General features: G+C 34.5%; 2 protein-coding genes and 4 long non-coding RNA genes across 7 annotated transcripts; 4 read left to right on the forward strand and 2 right to left on the reverse strand.

Moving 5' to 3' along the window:
- Window positions 1-166: 166 nt before the first annotated feature.
- On the reverse strand, window positions 167-12,585 carry Ptc (protein patched). The gene is made up of 9 exons (XM_074248136.1): window positions 11,525-12,585; window positions 8,107-8,299; window positions 5,687-5,876; window positions 5,551-5,620; window positions 5,368-5,465; window positions 4,611-5,259; window positions 1,667-4,213; window positions 1,451-1,586; window positions 167-1,292 (listed from the first exon to the last, which is right to left on the reverse strand). Exons 1-9 carry the CDS (start codon window positions 11,819-11,821, stop codon window positions 1,066-1,068), a joined length of 4,407 nt encoding a protein of 1,468 aa, XP_074104237.1. The 5' UTR covers window positions 11,822-12,585; the 3' UTR covers window positions 167-1,065.
- LOC141530811 (uncharacterized) lies at window positions 6,778-8,062 on the forward strand. The gene is made up of 3 exons (XR_012479802.1): window positions 6,778-6,865; window positions 6,951-7,364; window positions 7,918-8,062. It is a non-coding gene; the product is annotated as an uncharacterized LOC141530811 (long non-coding RNA).
- On the forward strand, window positions 8,209-10,979 carry LOC141530810 (uncharacterized). Its single transcript, XR_012479801.1, has 6 exons — window positions 8,209-8,334; window positions 8,414-9,002; window positions 9,293-9,678; window positions 9,785-10,317; window positions 10,400-10,635; window positions 10,738-10,979. It is a non-coding gene; the product is annotated as an uncharacterized LOC141530810 (long non-coding RNA).
- Window positions 12,586-12,702: 117 nt separating the features above from the next.
- Window positions 12,703-13,947, forward strand: LOC141530809 (uncharacterized). The gene is made up of 3 exons (XR_012479800.1): window positions 12,703-12,837; window positions 12,913-13,205; window positions 13,379-13,947. It is a non-coding gene; the product is annotated as an uncharacterized LOC141530809 (long non-coding RNA).
- Window positions 13,948-15,174: 1,227 nt separating this feature from the next.
- Window positions 15,175-18,867, forward strand: LOC141531555 (uncharacterized). Its single transcript, XR_012479947.1, has 7 exons — window positions 15,175-16,154; window positions 16,264-16,865; window positions 16,963-17,009; window positions 17,212-17,496; window positions 17,584-17,797; window positions 18,389-18,522; window positions 18,728-18,867. It is a non-coding gene; the product is annotated as an uncharacterized LOC141531555 (long non-coding RNA).
- Csp4 (chemosensory protein 4) lies at window positions 18,522-19,347 on the reverse strand. Of its 2 annotated transcripts, XM_074249449.1 has the most exons (3): window positions 19,116-19,347; window positions 18,730-18,984; window positions 18,522-18,653 (listed from the first exon to the last, which is right to left on the reverse strand). In XM_074249449.1, exons 1-2 carry the CDS (start codon window positions 19,345-19,347, stop codon window positions 18,737-18,739), a joined length of 480 nt encoding a protein of 159 aa, XP_074105550.1. In that variant the 3' UTR covers window positions 18,522-18,653; window positions 18,730-18,736. The 2 variants fall into 2 exon arrangements, with proteins under 2 accessions (XP_074105550.1, XP_074105549.1); XM_074249448.1 differs by lacking the exon at window positions 18,522-18,653 and having other exon boundaries at window positions 18,676-18,984.
- Between the last annotated feature and the right edge of the window lie 103 nt (window positions 19,348-19,450).

Consider the following 19,450-nt stretch of genomic DNA (forward strand, 5'->3'; position numbering starts at 1 on the left):
TACAGTATCATATTAATTTTTGTGATTTATTAAGCAAAGAATCAGCTTAAGGTTTATAATAATAAAAATAAAAGGATTAAAATTTTAATAGAATATCATGAATATTCATATAATTACATAAAAATACATAAATTGTTACAAAAAAAGTATATTACAATATTTTTTACATAATTGACAAATAGTCTTCGTTAAGTAATTATAAAATTACCTTGGCATTTTTTTTTTTTATAATTTTCATTTTTTATACAAATTATCACGTGTAGTACAATTCATATATTGAGGAAAATATTAAAAAATAAATAATAAATAATTTGTTTTTCGTCCACGAATTATACATATTAATTATATTAATAGTGATAAAAATAATTATAATCGTAGTAATATTATTAATAATAATATAATAAAATATATATTATTGATTAATTCCACACATACAAACTTCCGTATACGAGTATAAAATATTAACTCATATATTTTGTTGATTAAAAAATAATTGACAATTTGGATGCCTCGCACCCAGCAGGACAGTCGCCAAGTGCGAGACTAGTATAGCCGCTTCCACACAATTATATTGGTAACAACGAATTACACAAATCTCATTATTAAAATCTCTCGTCCATTCATTTATAAAATAATAGTCGCTTTATGTACAAATTTAAAAATAGTTATAAAATCTATGCACAATTATTGAATACATATTATTATTTTTAATTATAATAATAATAACTATCGTAGTATAAATAATTATAATAATAAAATAGCTTATCAGTATGAATCAATTTAAAAGTACAAGCTATATAATACACATTTATCTATTATTTAATAATAAATTCTAGTCAGCCTTGTTTGTATTATCGCCGCCGCTACAACATAATATTAGAGCAATAATTTATCTCACGTTTATTATTTTATTAACATATCGCATTATAACTTGAGCTCAAGTTCAAATTATTGCTCCCATATCAGCTACTATTTTATTATTAAAAATATTTATCGTTTCTTATTATAGTATTTATATATTACTATTATATTAATAATTGCTTGTTACAAGCAAAATTGGTAGTTTTAATTGTTACAATTATTACCAGTAAATACTTTTTCGCTGACATTAGTATTTGTACTATTACTACTACTACTACTACTACTACTACTACTATTATTATTATTATTATTATTATTATTATTATTATTATTATTATTACTACTATTGTTGCAACAGGACTTTTTTTGTGAACTTCCCGATGATGATGAAGATGAATGACGATACTTGTCACTGCGATCTACCATTCCACCTAAACAATTAAAAATTTCAATTTAATTAAATGCCAACATTCTCTACATCATCTATATTATTTAGAAAATAAGAAAAATTTTGTGTCCAGTTTTAAATTAAATTACAAGTTAATAATTTAAATTAAGTTACAAATTAATAATTATTGTAAAAACTTACCGCTTATTGGAGTGTGAACTTGCACTTTAATATTAGCTGTAGCGGTGACTTTTGTCGTTGTTATTATGTGAGGAGTTGATGTAAGTACAGATGATGTTCCATTATTATCTGAAGATCCGCCGTTACCATTGCAATTCTAAAAAATTTTTTAAAAATTTTATTAAATATTTAAAATTTTTAATTTTCAACCAAAAAAATTGATTAAAAAATATTTACCTGATTGCCACAAGTCGACATTGTTTCAACTTTAACTTCTGGCTGAACAATAATACAAGATTCTTGAGTACTGTGCCAAGAATTGGGCTCCTCAGTAATGGTAGTTAACGAAGGCTCGGAGTGCAATTGGTGTAACTGCCTAGAACTGTTATTATCAATTTTATGAGGCCGCCTGGGAGGTCCTTCAGAATGATGTGAGCTTCTGTGATGTCTTTTGCGTCGAGTAATTTCTGGTGAAGCTGGAGGCGTCGGAGTCGCGATGCGATCTGGATGAGCTGTCGGCGGAGTAATTTCCGAGTTGGGCCCCACCAGCGACAAAAGAATTGGAAAGAAAAACAACCCATTGAGCAGCCCGATTCCTATGAGACTAGACAGTACGGGGAAGAAATACCGTACAATAAATTCAAAGTCTGAAAATGCGAGCATGATGATCGGCAAAAATGTGACTATTGCCCCGTGAATTACCGGAGCGAACATGTGTTCCAGAGCCAGCCGTATTCTCCGGTCGCGGTTGCTTCCGACACACGTCACGAAGCTCAAGCAGATGTCAGCAGTAAAGTGTACTGATATTCCAACACTTATTACCAGCAACACCGCAGATATTGCGTTTAATTTCATCCCAAACAGGCTCATTAATCCAAACAGCTGGACAACTATTCCTCCAAGTGACAGTCCAACCAGCATCGCTGCCCAGGCATTCAGCAGCAGCACTCCAACAATCAATATATTCGCTCCTATCGCAGAGAAAAATGCGATCAGCAGCCAGCGTTTTAAATTCATATACTGCTCCCAAAAAATAAATGGAATTCCATACGGAAAATTAGGAAGACCCAGCTCTGCAAATTTTGTGCACAAATTACGAGCATTTCTGATCAGCTCGGTGATCTCAGCGGTTGAATTCAGCCGGTGAAGATAAAAAGGAATCTGCGCGTAAGCTATCGCAGAACTTTTGGGAATTTTGAGCTCCTCATCGTTGACAAAAATCCATTGTCTCGGTACCGGTCTCAAGTTAGCCTGTGAAGCTCCGTAAGCCAAAGCGTCATTCCAAACCCAGGCACTTAAATAATTATAAAAAGCCCGGGGATTAATTATGCCATCCGAATCTACAAGCCTCACAGAAGAAATCAATTGCTTCTCAATAGGATTATCAACGTGGCCTGTTTGGACGAGCAATTTATACGCAAGTATGCCTTCATCGCTGGCATTTTTAAACCACCTTTCCTGCGTTATACATCCGTTCTTATAATCTCTGTCAAACGCCGCCTGAAGACCTTTCAACCAGTCCCGGAAGAGACTCAGCCAGAACTGTGGTAGCGAGCTTTCGTCTTTCTTGATGACATTCTTCACCCGCGTAAATGCGTCGTGGTAGTCGTAGAGCATTTGTTGGTTGTTAGGGTAGTCGAAATCACGCTCAGTCACTGCAAACATGCTGTAAAATCCGTAGTACTTTGACTGAGCTTCAAGAAACGCGTGCTCTTTTGAGTGTTGAGGCACCAGGTCACCCAGTTCTAATCCTTCTTCTATGTTCATTCCTTTCAAGACGCTGCCGATTAAAATAATCGCGAACAATATCATGCCTATGACTTTAGTCAAGGGCTTTGTTAGAAAAGGGCCGTAGTGCATGTAAGCGAATTTTCTGAGTGAAAATTTAAGCGGGAGACAATCTTTGCTTCGGTCACCACAGCAAGTTATTGTGTCTTCATACTGATGGTGGTGACAGTAATGCTGGTGCTGCAAATTTTTCTGCTCTTTCATGTCTACTTCGTCATAATTATCCCCGTGCTTTTCGTAGTTATCTTTGTGACTGTTTCTGTTGATATTGTTATCATCATTACTGTCAGTCCATTCATTTTGGTCAACGCGTTTGCAATCAGCGTAATGAGTTTTTTTGTTGTTTGCCGTTACATGATTTCTGATATTATTAGCTTTATTTTCTGAGATTATGTGAGTTTTTTTATTAATCCGCGCAGCTGTTTTTGAAGACAGAAAACAGCAGCATAAAATATCCCACCGGCCGGTTTTTCTTCGACGAAGATCCAAGCTCAGCAGAGCTGGAAAGGCGATAAGCATTGATATGAGAATGAAGATTGAAAGAACCGCTGCTTTCAGGGAAAATACTCTCAAAGCTGGAATTGGAATTATTGCTGCAATTCCAAGACCTGAAGCAGTGCACAGTCCTTTTAGTAAAATTGACAGTCCTACGCGCTTTAGGATTATTGTTGTACGATGCGACTCGCTCATCAGGACTGGAGAGTAAGCCGATGATGAAAGCGGTCTTGTTTCCTCGCTAGATCCCACGGTTACAGCTGAACAAGAATCACTCGCGTCGGCGTGGGTTATCAAGAATGTGTCGTGGCAACCGAGACCCACCAGAAGATAGGGAAGGATTTGAGTGGTGATTACGTTGAAGGGCAGCCCCAGGACAGCACAGAAGCCAAGGCCAGCTGTTATTGTTGCGCACACGAGGATCACTCCGCCCAGGCCGATTCCAGATTGTGAGAACATTGGATTTTGCCAGTGGAACAGCACGATGCATGAGTAAAGTATCTGTAAATTAAGTAAATAATTAATTATTTAATAAGTATATTTTTTACGTCAAATTTTTATTGTAAAAATTGTGATATTGAAATTGACAGACATCTGTAAATATTTTGGATTTTTATAATAATTAAGTTGTACAAATTTTTAAAAAATATTTTTTTATATTTGATTTCTAATAAATATAAAAAAAATTTTCAGATATCTTCTGATTTTAGTATCATTAAAAAAATGGATATTGTAATTAATATTAAATTTTTTTAACAAATAAATAATTAAAATAAAAAAATTTCTCAGCTGAAAATAAAAAAAAAAAAAAAAATTAAATAATTAATTTATAATAAAAAAAAATTTTTTCCAGATGTCTGCTGATTTGAGTGTAATTAAAAATGAAAAGAATACTAACCACAAGTCCACATGCAATGCCAACATTTTTCAATGACATTTCACTGTGTTTACTGATGATATCATTCATAGTAATAGTACTGAACGCATAGGAGTTGTACAAAGAAAGCGAACTGTTTTTGGGATAATGAGTATGCTGCTGTAATTTTTTAACAGTGTTAGCAAAAGCGCGTTGCCAGGATTCCAACACCTGGGAAGCTTTCTCTTGGGTCCAGCCGATGTTGTGGGTCTTGTAGTCCTCAGTTAATGAATCATACAGCTCGCGCTCGGACATCAACTGTATGACAGTTTGCAATGCAGCGGCGTGCATCAAGTGTCCAGTCCTGTTGCGTTTAGCACCACCAATCAAGAGCGCCTCGGGCCAGTGCATAAATTTAGTCGCGAACCCGTGACAGCCACCGGTTAATTCTCCCGCGACGTCCAGCGGTTGCCGGGATTTTTTATTCGGAGCCGTCTCGGGGCAATGTGGATCCGTGGGGTCCAAGCAAGGCTTCGTTTGATATGCATTTGTTATTCCAGCCCTCTTCATGTACTCTTCAAGTATGTAAAATGGAAACCCCGCTATCATTGTCTCGTTGGTGTTTTTCATGTACTCTACTACCTTCAAAGGATCCAAATTTATCCACTTATATCTGTGGGCTGGAAGAAATCTATATATAAAATAAAATAAAATAAAGTAAGTATTCATTTAAATATCCTCCATATTGTTTATCTTTATTATTTAATAAATGTATTTTATTACTAATTTATATACTTACGGAATATGAACAGGATATTCTGGCCCCATGAGTTTGCTTCCCTCCCAAAAGCAGTCCAGCGGTGACATAATATTACACGGGATCATTTTTTCAAAAATCTGCCGATTTAAATTCATTATTGATCATTAAATAAAATATTTTAATTACAATAAACGTAAATTTCTTTTATAGAGCATTAAATACCTGTTCAATATGATAATTATCGAAATCTGGTATCGTCATCCTAACACAAATATCTCTGAGACTCCACGTTCTGCAATAAAATAAAATAAATAAAAATGATATTAAAAATTTTTAAATAAAAAATATAAACACTTACACTTCAAACATCTCGACAGTGACTTGCATAGCTTGTGAAATAATATTGAGGTGTTCCTTGAGCGCTTGTGGATTCAAGACATTTGCACCGGAATGTTTTGGCATCTGAATTATCAGTTGGTGAGTCTGTGGGGCCGATTCTCCGAGCCAGTCCTCCGCATAGTTGAGCTCTCGCTCGAGAGTTCCGCCTTCTGTAAAACGCATTAATACCCAAAAATAATTATTTGTTACAGAATAGATATCTACGCAATATACAATATAAATTACAAGTTGGAGTACCAAGAAATGATTTAACCAATTATCTTTATATGAGCCTTCTTATAACTTAAAATAATAATAAGCTAAACCTAGGGCACTAAAAAAGTAGTTTTGGAGCAAATTCTTGTTAAAGAAACTCTGACCGCCGAGGGAGAGAATTGATCAATGATTATGTGAGTAATATCTACTTGACAAGTAATCTATATTATTAAGAGAATAAAAAAAAAATTTTGTCTCCTGTATCTTGTGTACTCACATCAATTTTTCATATATTTATATATATTATATATATGTATATATGAAAAATATAAAAAAAAAAAAAAAAATCATGTGGGTATTCAAATAAAAGGTCTCGATGAGTGTAACATCAAAATGAGCTTATATTTTTAAAAACGTCAATATTCAAGAAATTACAGTGCAATTAAATAAAAATCATTATTTATAGTTCACAAGTCACGGCAGTCACATAGTGACGTTTATATAAATTTTTATGGATACTTTTAAATGTATCAATCTATACCCAATTAAAAAAGGTATTTTAACAAAATCAATTAAGGATAATGAGATGTTAAAAATAAAAAAAATTCGCAAATATGAATATGAATATGAAAATAGACCGGTGAATTTTTATTGGCTAAATGAGACGTCAAGTAAGAAAATAATCAACGTAATGATACAACTAATTTTCAAGGATGAGAGACAAATACCGTTTGAGGCGAGTAGACACGCATAATGTCCGCGAGAGAGATGAAAGTAAAAAGTATCGGAAGGAGCGAGGGAGAAGAAATGCGGAGTCTCGACTCTGGTCGTCTTGGTCTTGTTCGTCGCCGGAGTTAAATTTCAGTTGTATAAGCACTCGTAGCACGCAGTACCTATCGTAGCCCCGGCAGCATCATCAGCAGAGACTCACTCAACTGACTAGGTAACGTACACGCTCATACAGACATACATTTTATACATTTATACATTTATACAGACTAAAATATATATCCTATCCATGTCTGCAGACTCCACGAGGAAACTGAAGGAGCGAGAGGAGAGAAAAAGAGAAAGACTGAGGCGATGCGGGCCACCCATGGCGACCATTCACTGCGTGGAACGGCACACGGACCCCATCCCATCTTGTGGCGGCGGCGACGGTGCTCATCACTATCCCATCCACACACAGCCAGCATCTCCAGCTCTAGCCTCTTCCAGACTCCATAACGCAGCTCTTATTACGTCGACTGAACTCTCGGCAATTAATTCAATATTTATGTCATTTATTGATCGGATCCAGAGGCTCCAGAGGCTCCGGAGCTGGAAGCCCCAATCCAGGACGTCCACGTGAGATGAGATCCCCTGTTTAATAAGACCTTCCACCATCACCGGTTTGGTGCAGTAACAACAACAACAACAATAACAACAACAGATTCCTGGTGGTAGGTCTCTCTCTCTCTCTCTCTCTCTCTCTCTCTCTCTCTCTCTCTCTCTCTCTCTCTCTCTCTCTCTCTCTCTCTCTCTCTCTCTCTCTCTCTCTCTCTTTTCTTCTCTATCCATGTGTGTGTTGCATCTGGATGTGTCCGTGGCTATATATACGTACATCGTCTTCTCTGTTCCCTTGATTTAGGCTTCTCTCTTACTCTTTTCCTGCTCGAGCCGGAAGGCATGCTATGAGAGACAGGGACAGGGGGAGGAGACAGGATCTAAATGAAAATGTCTATAAGCAGCAGCCGCCGCGGGTTCTTACAACCCATATACAGTTCTGGTGCCTTCTTGCCTTCTTTTTCTACCGCCTTCTACAAACTTCTTCCCTGGTTCTTCTTCTTCTTCTTCTTCTTCATGATGATGATGATGATGATGATGATGATGATGATGATGATCATCATCATCATCATCATCATCATCATCGTCTTCTTCTTCTTCATACTCTTCTTCTTCTATCTCCATTTAATGTTTTAACTCATTTAAAGTCAACATTATATATGTACACAGGTTGAGTTTTTTCCGGTTTTTTAAAAAATCTACCTAGCTGGGATTTCCGTGCCGACAAAAGGGAAGCGGTAAAATAAACTCTTAAAAGTACAGATTCTTGCACGGAGAAACCGTAACGAGGATTAAGTTTAAAACCCTGGAGAAAAAAAAGGATCGAGTGATAAGTTTGATTTTAGGTGATATATTTACCTTGAATCCACAATTGTTCGACTTTGTTTCGGGAATGGGCGCATTTGACAGCAATGCTCAAGGTCGCAAGGATCAGGATGGTAACAAAGAGTACCTTGCCAGCGTTTCTCTGGAGAAAGTCCGCTATTCGACTGAGATGATCTTGAAACCTCGCTCGAATCCACAGCTTTGACCTCTGACCGCCTGCCTTGCCCTGTCGAATAACTTTAGAGTTAGCGAAAGTTTACGGTAAGTCATAGATTTTATTTTTATTTTTATTCTAAATACATTCATTTATTTATTATTATTATTATTTTTTTTTTTACAGATACTGCAGGGCATGCATTAGTGTTATAAAAGCAGAGATATTAAATGAAATTATTTCTTCTACAGTGTGAGGAATAATTGAAATAAAAATGAAGAAATGAAGAAATAAAAATTTAAGTTTAAATAAAATTTTCTTCAGATAAACGAGCACGAGGGAAGGACTGAGCGCAACATTGCGAGCGGCAACGTTGCACCACTACCTGCCGCTGGTCACCGCCGGTGGTAGTTCTCTGATTCTGACAATGTGGCTCTTGGACCACCCGCAACAATACGCTTATCTTTTCTGTATGAAAATAAGAAAAAAGCTTTTAAAGTACCAGAGAGAAGATGTACATAAAGAGAAATTATTCTTCTCCGTCATTCCATTAACTTAATAATCTCTGTAATTGATTAATGTTAATTAACGTAACAATAATTATTGCAATATGTCTGAAGATTAACATATAATACTAAATACTGCTGACAACTGATGAAGTAATTATTACTGAGATGTAAAATTGAGACTATTGATGGTCTTAAAGAAGAAAATTTAACGCTGGAGCATGAAATCACAAATTTTAATATTTTTTTTTTTTTTTTAAAGTAAAAAGGTAAGATATATTTTTAAAATTGTTTTATTTGAATTAAAATAATTATATCGATAAAAAAAAAATTTATTTGATTTGAAAATATAATTTTTAATCAAGAAAATTATTGTAAAAAAATTAAAAATTATTTTTTTGGATAGTAATTTTTTTTTTAAATCTTGAATTTTGAAAATTAAAATTGATTTCAAAAAGAAAAAAATAAAATTATAACATAAAAATAAAATGAAATCATTTTTATTTATAAAAAATCCAAAGTTAACTTCTTTGAAGATAATTCCACTGATTTTTTGCAGGATTTTACAGCAATTTGCTTGGAAGTTATCGTTTACTCATCATTACCTCAATCCACACTGAGACTGGGATTGCAAGATTGTTTTTAATGTCTACGAAAATAAATACAGGATGGAATTACAGATAATAAATAACTTAATAATAAAATGATCGAGGGCATGATGTATAATGCTAATGCAGAGTAATGTCGGGGTAGTGCGCTGGAGTGCTCCAATATTTTTCCAATAGACTTACGTGATTAGCTTATGTGTATAACATACGAGTACGAGTAATTTTATATCCATCAGTGGTGTCAGCCCCCGTAGCCTTCACCGCCCAGGAAACCCCCAGGCAGTTCCACCAGCATGTTGGTACAGAACCCACCGCCGTCCACATGCCTGCGAACCGTGTAATTTTCAAATGCAAATCAGCAAACCGCGGCTAAGAGTCGTTAATGTCAAATAAAAAAAAACTAACTGGATATTTTTCCCTAAATTTTTGAATTTTATTTTTAGTAAAGACATCAACCATCATCAATACAACAACCATTGCATCTGTTATTGATAATTAATGATGATCTACTTAATGGTGAATGTCTGGAATTTCTTCCCGGCTCCAGTAATAATAGAGGAAATAAATAACACATTGTTGGAGCTGAGTCTGGAGTCTATACTAGTCTTCCCTAGTCTGAGTCTGCTGCACTACACTCTGTAGTTGGTTTTATTTTGTTGAGAAGAAATAGAGATGTGAAATGAAACTTCAAGTCAAGTTAAGTTAAGTGGGCGGGGGTCGGCAAGCTTTTCCGTTTCGCCTCCCAAGCGGAAATTTCTGAGAAAAGCCGTAAGTTCTGTTCTCTGTATGTGGGTCTAGTCGAAAAGTAAAGGGACCATTGCCCGACCTGGGTAGAGCGACATCCTTCGGTATGTGACGCGCGCGACTAACCAATCGTTCACACTGCTATACTGTATAATATTATATATTATATATTATACAGTACACTATAATATTATACTTGTCTGTATATCTTCATGTATGTGTGGGTAATATGGTGAGTAGTAGTGTAAGTACATTTTTGTATGGTATTTTTTAAGAAGAAATAAAAAAAAAAAAAATTTTTTTTTATGTTACAGGTCATGTTATTATATTATATTATGCTGATCGAAATATATAATTCGTCATGGAACATTTGGTTTTTTATATTTTTTGATTTGTTGCCATTTACGATTGCGATTTCGACAGATTTACGTATTATACCGATAGAAAAAGAGAAAGGACCGTGAATAATAAAATATAATAGTAAAAAACGTTACGAGATGTGGGAGAGAATTTTAAGACGATTAACTTTCAGACTATTACTCAAGTATCGGTTTGTATCCTCTAATTCAATACAACAGTCGTATAAATATATTCATTTCTTCTTTTATTCATTTAAACTTTTAGATTTTCTATTTATTATTTATTTTTACAGATAAATTTCAAGCTTTTAATCTCCAGACTGTATAATATCTCTAGAGTCCGGCAAATAAAAGTCGTTACAAGTATTGAGATCAAGTACTTTAAGAAGAAGATCAAGAATAAGAAGAAGAAAAGTCACTCGGACAAAAAAAATTATTCCGTGCTATGCTCAGTTTCAAATTAGCATTTTAAAAAGAGTATTGGTTTTTATTTTACTTTGGTATTTTATTAAATAGATTTTAGTATTGGTTTAGTGTGAAGAAAATAATGATACTCAAAATAACAGACAATTATTTATTTTTAAATATTTAAATAATTTTTTTATAGTAATTTAATTTTTAGATTTTTTAAGAAATCTAAAAAAAATGTCAGTTTGTTAATTTAAGTATTATAAATCAATACTAAAGTTAGCCGACGATTTTAATTTTTTTTTAATAATTAAATTAGAACAAAAAAATTTTTTTTAAATATTGCATTTAGAGTTTTTAAAGTTTTTTACAAGTGAAAAATTTTTTTTAATCACTTTATCAATAAAAAAAAATTTTTAAATGTCAGCTAACTTAATTTTCACTATAAATCAGACATCTGATAATTTAAAATAGTAAAAACATAAAAGAAGAAATATAAAAATGCATGCAAAACCTTTTTAAAAAATTTTCCATAATTCTAAAAAATTGTCAGACGTCTGGTATTGTCAGAATAAAAGAAAGCTAAATGACTCGCTTTAAAATAAAATAAATAATGTATAATGTTTAATAATATTGCAAAGTCAGAGCCAGAGTATAATAATTCACACACACCTTTTCGACTTGATCCAGGGCAATGGCAGCATCTGTCCAGCTCGGCCTGACCAATAGATTGGACATATGCCTCTCGTCGACATCGTACGTCTCAATGTTTTTATTGGCATTATTATCTTTAGTGTGATGTTGCGCCGGTTGTGAATTTCCCGGCGAATTATTAATACTATTATTATTAATATTATTATTGTGATTATTATTATTAATATTATTGGTATTATAACAGGTACTAGCACTAGAACTAGCACCAATAGGGCGTCCCGCTAGGATCCCTGTAGGCTCGGACTCAGAGACCATGATCTGTCATGCATCTGCTGCTTGCTCCCACGTATCACTTTAAAATTATTATTCACTGGATTTGCACCCTCTCTATCACGTACCAGTGATGATAATACACCACGTGTCCGCGCACACTCGTGTTCCTTATAATATCCAATTTTAATCGTGGTGATAGCTGGTGCTCAAACATTCAATCCGAGCTCAATAATAAATTTTATTTGTCACTTTTCACAACTTTGTTTACACTGAGCACACACTTGCACATATATAAGTAAATATTTGAATTTTCCCGCGATTTATTTTTAAATTAAAATAATAAACAAACTATATTTTATTTAAACAACCACAGGTCGGTTGATGGTGATGGTGCTGGTGATACTGTTGATGCTGCTGCTGCTGCTGTTGCTGCTGCTGCAGCATTCACAAAAAGAATAAGAGGAAGCGGCGAGAAAAAGAGAAAAATCGAGCTGATGCTTGTGTGGTATTTTGTGAGTGTGTGTGTCTGTGTACGTGACGCACTGTGTTAATATTAAGTGTAAGGCTGTAGTCAGCCTTTCTCACTTTTTGTATTTAATCCACACTTTACTCCTATTTACTATCAGTTAAAATATTTTAAAATCAATATTTAATAAATAAAAATCCGAGTATTTAAATATCGAGTAACTCCAGTAAGTAAACACGTAACTTGAAAGTAAATAATTTAAAAAATAGCGATCAGATGTGTTGAGCGCGTGGATAACCTCACACGAATCGCGCGCTTAGCCGTCAAAGTTGGTACTGAAGGAAGCTCTCTGGCACTCTCTGGAGCTGTTGCTCGCTGCTACATTTCTTTCGTAGTCGTGTAGGCTGGCTCCGGCTCACTCCAACTCCAACACGGCTTTCAGCGCCAGCCATAGTTGATATTTCTTCCCCACTACTTACTTTCCTTTCCTCCATCTCGCTCAAGCACACACTCCAGGAATCCAAGCTCTCCCTTGGATACTCGGGTGAAACATGTCGTCAGTTGTGCGTCACAGCAGGATCGTATCCTTCAGGTAAGTCTCCTTCTCACTAGCTCACTCCAATTTACATTTTTTCCCAATCTTATTCTTGGTACATTTCTTCAACAGGTACCATAAACTCCAAATTTAATCTTCAGAGGAATTTTTCACTCCAACATCCCGGAAAAAATATATTTTCACAAGATAAAAGTACCAAAAGGCTCTGGTAAAAGCAGTGGTCTGCACTGTCCTCTCTACACAACCTAAACTCAGATCGTGATGATAAGACAGGAGTACTAACACCAGCTTACAGGAGAGCTGATGAAGGAGAGAGAAAGTAATCGCACGCGAGGATTACCCAGATGACGATGCGGTTTATATATTATATATCCAAGTTCGAACTAATAACAATTTGAATCTAGGTATATATATATATATATATTATAATTTTAAATATGGATGTATTAAGTCGCGAAAAGTTTAGTTCTTCAGCCGCTACTTACATCATGATGATCAGGAAGAACGTAAAATATTGCGGTAATCAATTATGAATAGGGATAATAAATAATAATTGTTATTATTCATTTTTTTTTAGACTCTAGACTCCAGACTGTCTTTGTTCGGCATTAGACACGTCACATGAATATAAATTTCCACCGGAAATTCTTCTTCTGATGATCCTACGAAGACTGATCGTGATTAATTATGCATCGGAGTTGTCTGGATAAAAACCGATAAATAATAACTAATAAAAACCAACAAAATAAAATGAATAATAATAAAAGCGAACTAAATTAGTTAGCTCTGACACAATAATTTTGGAATGGAGCTTTGGAGAGCAGTGTAAAACTGAAACTCGCTATCAACACTATTTACCACGGATGTTAAATAAAAAAAGCGTGATGCCTACTCTCCGATTAATATCACACACAAAATGGTGTTAGTGAATATCTGAGACCGCCCACGGCGATGTTTAAGGACCACCCAAAGCGTCTAACTAACTATATACACCCATATATCTACATACATATGTATACACAGATATGTGCGTTATACAAAGTACTAGATGGTATTTCAATAGACCAGCATGTAAGTGTGATTTACTTCACAATCACAATTCGTAATGTTACATTAGCTACAGAGAATAACATCGCAACGTCTGACGTTTTTATTTCATTCATTCATTCATTCATCCATTCATTCATTCAACAAACAACTTTTAACTTGCGTAATATATTAATTTATCCTGTTTGTTTATCCTATAAAAATATTATTTAGATTTTGTCTATTTCTTCCCTTGATAACATCTCGCGTCTCCATATTTGTAATAATATGATCCAGTAGCTATCAATTCTTCATAAAAAAAAAAAAAAAAAAAAAAAAATTATTTACTTAATTAACGTCAAACTGAGTACTTGAATAATAAACAAAGGTACTTGTCAGCTGGCATAAATAGCACGTCGTTTATCAGTAATTAAATTATCAATCGAAATTTCAAATACATTTGTCTTAGCTCGGTAAAATTATTTATTGCGTAATTAAATAGCAGATTAACAAGCTCACATAACTATCGACGTTGTTATTTTATTATCATGCATTTTAAATATTTAATAATATATTAACTGCTCCGATCAGAGTGCCTGCACATAAAGGTATCTGTATATATATTTATATGTATGTAGATATTTCAGGTAAACATTTTAGTGTGCGCCCAAATGAATGTCTGCGAAGCGCGTGGATATAGAGAGGGAATGGTTTAACTTCCGTGTGTGCAATCTTGGTGACTTGGGTGGTCCAGGGCGCGAGCCTGGTGCTATAGACAATGTTTAAACCAACGACGGTTTTGACGTGTATACTAACCGGTATTCGCCGCCACTCTATTCCCCCACTGTTAAACACACACACACACACACACACACACACACACACACACACACACACACACACACACACACACACACACACACACACACACATATATATATATATATATATATATATATATATATATATATATATATATATATATATATATATATATATATATATATATATATATATATATATATATATATATATATATATATATATATATATATATATATATATATATATATATATATATATATATATATATATATATATGTTTGTATATTCACATGTGTGTGTGTGTGTGTGTGTGTGTGTGTATGTGTGTGTGTGTGTGTGTGTGTTGTGTGTGTGTGTGTGTGTGTGTGTGTGTGTGTGTGTGTGTGTGTGTGTGTGTGTGTGTGTGTGTGTGTGTGTGTGTGTGTGTGTGTGTGTGTGTGTGTGTGTGTGTGTGTGTGTGTGTGTGTGTGTGTGTGTACTCATATGTACAAAGAAGTATATGTATAATATGTAATACATTAAATTGTAATCCTTATTGTTTTGGTTCTTAATGGATTCCGCTGGGAGTACATTAAACTCCAATTTAACCGGTACTTATTAAAAAGGATAGTCGATTAGATGAAGAGGATGATTTAACTGAAAAATAACGAAAAAAGGAAAGGATCGAGTGAATTTAATGATACATAAGAATCATTATCTCCAGTGTGTACATCAGGTAAATACACACCGTCTTTACTTCGGGGTTCGGGGATGAAGCCTCAAGCTTAAAGAGTCTCTACTCAACTCAGACCAGAGGAACAAAAATAAGAAGACGAAGAAGAAGAAGAAGCTATCTTCCTTACTTATTATACTTATACTCATGCTGTTGTCTGCATGCATATGTACTGGGTTTGCTCTTGCTCTTGGACTTGATTTTGGCCTTGTTCTTCTTTTGGATAACAGCAGAATAATATGAGCGCACCGCGTTAGAGGGCGCAGTACAGTACTTGCGCTGATATATTTGAGTTACAGAGCCCGGAGCATAGCATCAAGCAGAGCCAAGTCCAAGTCCAAGCTAAAGCTTAAGCTAAAGATGAAGTTGAAGCTAAAGCTAAAGAGAAGTATAGAGTAGAGAGTAGACCCAAGATAGCAGCATCACATCGGAGCTGGGTTGGATCGCAATCGAGAGAGCAAGAACCACTGATTACTTAAACGACGACGACGGAGTACGACGACCAAGTACGACGAATACAAGGTGGGTGGTCCGCCGACGGAGATTTGCCTTTCGCTAAATATTGCCTCTGCGCCTTGTCCTCATCGTGGGTGGTCTTTTCACAATGTGGCGCACAAAAATCATGCCGTCCTTGCTGTATTTGTTCTTTCCGAGCAACTCTCAACAATAATATACATATACTTGCTGTACATACAATCATTGTTATGTTATTTGGGTATTGTGTATATATTATGGACTCTTGCTCCAGCTTTTGGTACCCAGAACTGTCCAGGACCCTCGAGACACCAGAGTAAGACCTCGGTGCAGATAACACAAGGCTTTTTTTTTATTTCTTCTCAACAGACCATTAGTTTTGTTATTTTTTATTGTTGTTTATACTAAAAATATTTTAATTCCAGGTGATGTTACCGAGAATTGTGCTGCTCGGCCGTTCCAACGCGTTCGCACGTATAACTAAGAGAAAATATATATATAAGAAGTTAATAAAAAAAGGCTGAAAAAATATAAAAAACACTACTGGCTTGATGCGCACACTGATCGCCGCCACGTGTGTGGTCCTCGTCACAACTCTCCTGTATACCACACATTATAATAATAATTATAATATTATAAACAAGAGTATGAAGATGAAGGTAAAGGACAACTGGAATTTAAAAATTGCAGACGTCAAAAGAAGATCCTTCATAACTAGAATTAGATCGAGTAGAAAAATTGCACTGACAAGACACATGTTTTATTCAACATTTAAGCTTTATCAATTAATGACATAAGTTATAATACACCACATCAATTAATTATTTTTTCTTTGCTTTTTAGACAGTGTGACATTTTAAAGCCTACACTCATATTATTATTATTATTATTTACAAGCTCGAAGAAGACTATTGTTTTTTAAAAAAGTTTATTAAATTATACATCTGCATGAGCTCAATTATATGTAGATTATAGTTGATACAATCTAGCTAGCTGAAGCTTCATAGAAGAAAAAAAAAAAAAACAGGTAATAAAAGTTATTTAATCGGAGTTTTAATCTAAGGATTATAAACTAACATTAAATACTGAAATTTATAATATAAATTTTATTATATATTTTTCAGAATAATTGATTGGACTTGGGCTAACTTACGCAACATAAATGCGAATAGTTAATTATTACTTAAAATATTAAAATTAGCCGACGCTTTTAATTTTTTGATTTTTTGATTTTTTTTTTTTTTTTTTTTTTTTTCCCCAATAATTAAATTATAACAAAAAAATAGTTTTTAAAAATTGCACTTCCAGTTTTTTACAAATGAAATTTTTTTTTAATAATTTTTTCAATAAAAAAAAATTCTTAAAATTTTTAGATGTCGGCTAACTTAATTAATGAACATTTGGTTGACTATAATGCTCAATAAAAAAATTTTATTGACTGAAACCCGGGTAATTGGGACAGAGTCATTAATTAAGAGGCATTTGCTGTTGAATTAAAAATTTATTTACCGACCGGAGGCTTTTAATCCGAATGTCAGGATAGGAGGATTGTATGTAAAATAGCTCGAACAGAATCCAAGTATGTAATAGCTAAAATAATTATTGTGGATGAAAGCTAAGTACGGGCGAATCCGCGCAAAGACAACACGTTGATACGGGTAAGTCATTAACAACCAGTGAATTGAATGTATATTAGAGTCAGCAAACATGTATATATATATATTTTATATGTGTATGTTGTTCAGTTATAGCCGAGTTATATAGCAAACCAAGGAGAGAGAAGTTATACCTGTATAGGCTGGGCGCGCGTAGACCACACACAGAGCGTCGCTCAAAGAACGAGCGCGGGCTCGGGTAATACATGGTACGAGTGGAGCTTGGGCTAGCGCAGATGCAGTGGCCCATAAACAGCGAGCGGCAGACCACCCAACGCGCGTTAAGAAGAGACTTTCTGAGTTGGTTCGTTCCTCGTCCCCGAATTCGTTCGCTGCGCTTGCCTGCCTGCTTTACTTTACTCTTTCCATTATATTGCTACACACTATACACTAACACAAAGACCTCTCAGGGGGACTGTGAAATTGTACTATTCTATTTGCGCGTCAAGAAAGATGGGGGCGAAGAATAAAAGTTGACATCCATTTTTAACGTCCCTTTTTTCCTTCAACCTTTAGCTTTTTTTTTTTTTTTTTATTCTTCTCCTCCTCACTTTTTTCTTCTTTTAATACTTCTAAGTAAAATCATTTATAAATACTTGCACAGCATAAGCACATACCTACAATAAGCACCAAACTCATAATGCCGAGACATGTCTGCTTGAATTTTGCCGGCGGGCTTTACTTCAAGATAAAATTTTTTAATACCATTAAATATTTTATTTTAATTTTTAAAATTACACTACATCCCACGTCTGGATATTTGAGCATATATGCACGGATATATATTTATAAAGTTTACAACATCACCGGATTTACCCTTGCTTGAAACTCTAGAAAATAAGAAAAAAAAAAAAAATACAAATAATATATTTTTTATTATTCTTTGTACTTGTAGAATCATCTCGCAACCAGTACAACACACAAAGAATACTATATGCTACATGGAATTCCGGGAAGACTGGCTGGGGAAGATATCTTGGGCCCACCCACGTTCCGTTACACGTTACGTTATGTATATACAGTACTTAGGTGAACCATCATTTTCGCATGTTACTTGTCACTAAATCGTCCGTCTTAGGAGCCGTGTGCTTTTTTAATTTTCGTATGGATTAAACGTACCAAGAACAAACAGACACACTTTGAGAATACTAAATTACCTCCTATAATTATGACGCATATTAATCATTGAATTATTTATTTTTTATTGTCCATTCACCCGAAATATTATTTACAGACCGTCAAGCTAAACTTTCATTGTCGTCGACTGAGTTTCTTGTTCATCATTATCATCATCATCATCATCATCATCATCATCCTTGTCCAGACTGAGATAACGTCTTCTGTAGCTGCCCGATGGATCGTACTTGACTTCCAGTTTGGACCATAAATCCGGTCGATTATCAATCAGATGATGGTACATTACTTCAGCGATATTTTTTTGAGCTGGACTACAACTTGCGCATTCTGTCGCTAAAGCATCTGGAATATTTTCTGCAATAAGGTAATTTTATTATGTAAAAGTATTTATTTTAATAAAATAAAATATACTAGCAACCTTGCAGTCACTATGTGACTGCCGTGACTTGTGAATTATGAATAATAATAATATAGATAAAACTTACTTTTTAGTTCTTCACCATCTGGAGTACAAGGTTTTTCATCCAACATACAAGCGACGTAATTATTAACCAGCCGGTCGTTTTTAATAACCATATTAATGTCAATATTATCATACTTTGTCGAGTACATGCTGGACTTATTAAGAACCTCAGCTGAGACAAAACTACTGAGAGATGCAATTGTCGCAGAGACGATGAAAATGATAAGCATCTGCATTGTAAGTCTGTTTAACATGATGATAACTCGAATGCAGTAATGCAAGGTACGTGGCTCTTCGACAAAATGATGATGCACGATTTACCAGTCCTTTTATTTATTTTTTTCCATCCGCTCTACG

This window comes from Cotesia typhae, unplaced genomic scaffold, assembly GCF_013202065.1.
Source record: "Cotesia typhae breed Kobodo isofemale line unplaced genomic scaffold, CoteBio_Ctyphae contig_5, whole genome shotgun sequence".
NCBI classification, from domain to species: Eukaryota; Metazoa; Arthropoda; class Insecta; order Hymenoptera; family Braconidae; genus Cotesia; species Cotesia typhae.